The 4,015-nt window shown below is 47.1% G+C and overlaps 1 protein-coding gene across 1 annotated transcript; it reads right to left on the reverse strand.

The window, feature by feature from the left end:
- Positions 1 to 1,440: 1,440 nt before the first annotated feature.
- LOC104451202 (7-deoxyloganetin glucosyltransferase-like) lies at positions 1,441 to 3,500 on the reverse strand. The gene is made up of 2 exons (XM_039308875.1): positions 2,816 to 3,500; positions 1,441 to 2,531 (listed from the first exon to the last, which is right to left on the reverse strand). The coding sequence occupies exons 1-2, from the start codon at positions 3,336 to 3,338 to the stop codon at positions 1,594 to 1,596; spliced, it is 1,461 nt and encodes a 486-aa protein (XP_039164809.1). The 5' UTR covers positions 3,339 to 3,500; the 3' UTR covers positions 1,441 to 1,593.
- Between the last annotated feature and the right edge of the window lie 515 nt (positions 3,501 to 4,015).

The raw sequence follows: 4,015 nt of genomic DNA on the forward strand, positions 1-4,015 counted from the left end.
AACTTATTCCGGGAATTAAAAATAAATAGAAACACGTTTGGTAAATTTATATTCTTTTTTTGTTTCTTTTAATTTTTTAATTTTTATTTTTTTCCTTTTTATTTTTCTTTTTTTTTTCATTTTTTTCTTTTTTTTTTTTTTTTTTTTTTTCTTTTGGCCGGTCTGGACCCGCCTCGCCCGCCTCGCCTAGCCACGAGGCTCGGCTTGCCTTGGCTAGGCAAGCTCGCCAAGCTCGCCTAGCCATGGCGAGGCGAGGCCAAGCCTCGTCGGCACGGGTGAGCTTGGCCTCGCCTAGATCCGGCGAGGCCGAGCGTCGCCGCCCCTAGCGAGGCTCGGTCTCGCCGCAAGGCTCGAGCTCGCCGGATGGCGGCGAGGCCAAGCCTCGAGCGAGGCTCGGCCTCACCTTGGCTGGGCGAGCTTGGCCTCGCCTCGTTGGGGGCCGGCCTCGACGGAGCTGGCGAGGTCGCCAACCCTCAACGGCATCGCCGCTCTCAACGGCGCCGGCCAAAGAAAAAAAAAAGAAGAAGAAAAGAGATGAGAGAGAAGTGTTTCTTCAAAAGTGTTTCGGAACAAAAAACAACTTTTTTTTTTCTCATTTCCGTTCTTTTTTGTTCCGAGAACAAAAAAACAGATTTTTAACAAAAATCTCAAAAGTGTTTCGCAAAAAAACTTTTTTTTTTTCTTTCCGTTCTTTTTTTGTTCCCGGGAACAAAAAAACAAAAAATCTGCTCTTAAACAGAAAAAAAGAAGTGAAAACATGCATGCCCTAAGTATAAGCATTAAGTTTATGCTAATATCCTAACTCTAAAGAGGTTACGCGCATTTAATACAATTGGAGCATATAACCTTCAAGTTTTTAGCTGGAAATCCATTTAAGGTTGGTTAGCAACAGGCGTATTCATATTAAACAATTGGCTTAATTTCAATCATAGGTTTCAAATCATAGGTTAGTAAAATATAGTTGAAAAAATAAGGATCCTAATTATTGAAAACGTAAAAGATTGAAAACTTTCCTCGTTATATTGAGTCGTTTTGTTTGCGGATTACGTGCCGCATGATCCATGTTTGACCTCAGCATAGGAGAAAAAGAATGTATATAAACGCCACTCAATGATATAATCCTAATTATAATTATTTCTTCAAACTATTCTCTAAGGAAAACGTGTATCAACGCCACTCAATGACAAAATCCTAATTATAATTATTTATTCAAATCATTCCCTAAGGAAAACGTGTGGGGCAACGAGCTTAAAGAGGAGAAGAAATTCAGTTGGTCTTCTTCTTAGAGGAAGTGGTGGCAGAATAAGATAATAAGTTATTCAACCAATCATGTATTTGGTAAATGTTCAAATTTGGCTAGTGCCCTCAAAGTGGGATTATCAGGTCCATACGGTAATACGACTATTATTATCATTATTATTATTATTATTGATCCAATGCTATCACCAGCCGCCATTTCATTGCCTATTGCACAAAAATAAATGGAAATAAATCCAAGCCACGAGACTGAAGTTGATAAGATCCAGACAAGAGGACCGTCTAAAGAGTTCTTCTCATACATTCCGCAATCGCAAACGAATTTCCAAACAAACTTTAATCTCTTCTGGGCGACAGCAACACCTTGTCCATCACTTCGTCCAGGTTTAAGCAGGACGACCCGGAAGGACGCGTGGCCTCCCGGGCCATCTCCTGCCACTCCATCGCCTTCCTCTTCATCTCCTTCCCTGTCTCCCCCTCCATCAGCTCCCTCACCTGCTTCTCCACCTTGTCCCTCTTCACGTCGCCGTCGATCTCCATCCCGATCCCCCACTCCTCGCAGCTGTACCGGCAATTCGTCTGCTGCTCTGCGAAGAATGGCCAGCACAACATCGGCACGCCGGCCGTGATGCTCTCGATCGTCGAGTTCCACCCGCTGTGGGTCAGGAACCCGCCGACCGCCGGGTGGTTTAGCACTCGCTCCTGGGGGCACCAGCTCGCCAGCAGGCTCCGCTCCCTTGTCGTGGCCGAGAACTCCGATGGCAAGATCGCCGTGTCGCCGACAACCAAGTCGGGCCTGATGACCCACAGGAACATTTGGCCGCTGTTCGCGAGCCCCCATGCGAACTCCACCAGCTGTGTCGGAGACATCACTGTGATGCTCCCAAAGTTCACGTACACGACCGAGCCGGGCGGTTTTGAGTCGAGCCACTCGAGACAGCCCAAGTCTTCCTTCCACAGGTTGGACCCGATCGACTTGGTGTCGTCATCGGGTAGTTGCTCTGTAAGGAGATGAAGGGGGCCAAGGGTGCAGATGGAAGGGAACGTGGCCTTAAGAGCGTCGAGGACCTCGTGCTCTAACCGGTCAAACGTGTTGAAAACGATGGCCGAGGCTCTCTTCGCTCTCTCGGTCTCTCTCAACACGAAGTGTATCATCAGGTCATCCGGGTTAGTGGTTTGGATGAAGCTCGGTAAGTCTCTCAACCGGATGTTTCTCATCCCGGGTATCCAGTCGATGATGGTGTCTAGGTACCCGTTTGTCAAGTAACTTGCATCTGCAAATTGACAGTCAATTAATCAAACCGCTTGACCATTCATGGAAATGTTTTCACATCTAAAATTCTACTTTTGACTGTTGACTTAGTTAAATACTCTACCTAGTAGAAAACTGTGAATATTCGGCCACTGACTAATCATGCAAATCCGGAACAAAATAAACTAAACAATGTGAACTGCAAACCAAATACACAAAAGAGAAATGAAAAAATCATTAGCCGTAGACCTTCCAAGTGGGAATACTTAAACAAACCAAATCAGACCTTTATTTAGTAATGCATACCTTTGAGTGGAGTAAGACCCTTGTCAACAAGATTGCGGTACTGTACGTAGCCCATGAAGCCGCACGCGCTCGTCGTCCAGAACAGGACCTCTGGCACACCGATCGCCTCAGCGGCGTCAAGCGTGAAGCTCATCACGCCGTCCGACACCACGCAGCTCACCGGCGGGGAACCCGACGTCGTGCTCTCCTCATTGAGCCTCTCGAGCAGGTCCCGGAAGTAGGGCAAGCAGAACTTACTAGTGGACTGGCAGAGGGCGGGGATATCCTGGGTGGCGTCGGCGACGTCAGAGGGTGGGAGGCCGTCGGGGATGGTGCGGAACCGGAACGATGGGAGGCCGTCGAGGGAGGAGGGGCCGCGGGAGCGCAGGAGGCGGCTGTGGTTGTACTCGGTGTTGACGAAGGTGACGTGGAAGCCCCGGTGGTGGAGGAGCTTGGCGAGGTTGAGCATGGGGTTGATGTGGCCCTGGGCTGGGTAGGGGATGCACACTGCGTGCGGCTTTTGGATCATATCTATCGAACCCATCTCTCTCTTCTCTTTCTCTTCTATGTGTTTTGATCGTTTCTCTTGCTGTTGCTCTCTTGCTCTCTTCTGGGAGAGAGGGTACGTTAGGTTTTGTTCTATTTATAGGCCGGGCGAGATCGAGATCGAGATGGGAACGAGGGTTTCATGTCGGCGAGCGATCCCGGCGACTTGGAAAACGTGTGAGAGACGTAATGAGGTGCGGGATGAGAAGAGCGTGACCAGGCTCGACCGGACGGTCAAATTACGGCTTCCGTTTTCTTAATAGGGGAAAAATGGCACCGCCACGTTCACCTGTAGATCTTGAAACCCCAAAAATTGGGTCGACGCCCATAATGCTTGGCGCGTTCTGTTGGTTCCGCTATAAAAATAAATAAATAAATAATGATTGCTTTTTTTCTTTTAGTGGTTTGACTAATTCAGAAAATTGAATCGATGAAAAAAAAAATTAATCAATCAAAACTCATGCTTAAATTTAGAAAAAGATTAAGTAACTTTTATATTTTTGGATAGGGGTTGATTTTCGCTATTGCAAGACCGTCATCAATGATTGGCTCCAAGTGCTTAACAGACGGACCTAAGACCTCAATGCCCAAACCTTTGGAAACTGGTAGCTGGATTTAGATCCCAATGCATGAGCCAAACTTGAGTCCTAAGGGTGTATTTGGCTCATTTTCTTT

The sequence above is a fragment of the Eucalyptus grandis genome, chromosome 3 (assembly GCF_016545825.1).
Source record: "Eucalyptus grandis isolate ANBG69807.140 chromosome 3, ASM1654582v1, whole genome shotgun sequence".
In the NCBI taxonomy this organism is placed as follows: domain Eukaryota; kingdom Viridiplantae; phylum Streptophyta; class Magnoliopsida; order Myrtales; family Myrtaceae; genus Eucalyptus; species Eucalyptus grandis.

Coding starts and splice junctions, on each gene's coding strand:
- LOC104451202 (XM_039308875.1), bottom strand. CDS start 3,338: ATGGGTTCGATAGATATGATCCAAAAGCCGCACGCAGTGTGCATCCCC. Junction 2,532..2,815: donor GGGTCTTACTCCACTCAAAG/GTATGCATTACT, acceptor GTCAATTTGCAG/ATGCAAGTTACTTGACAAAC.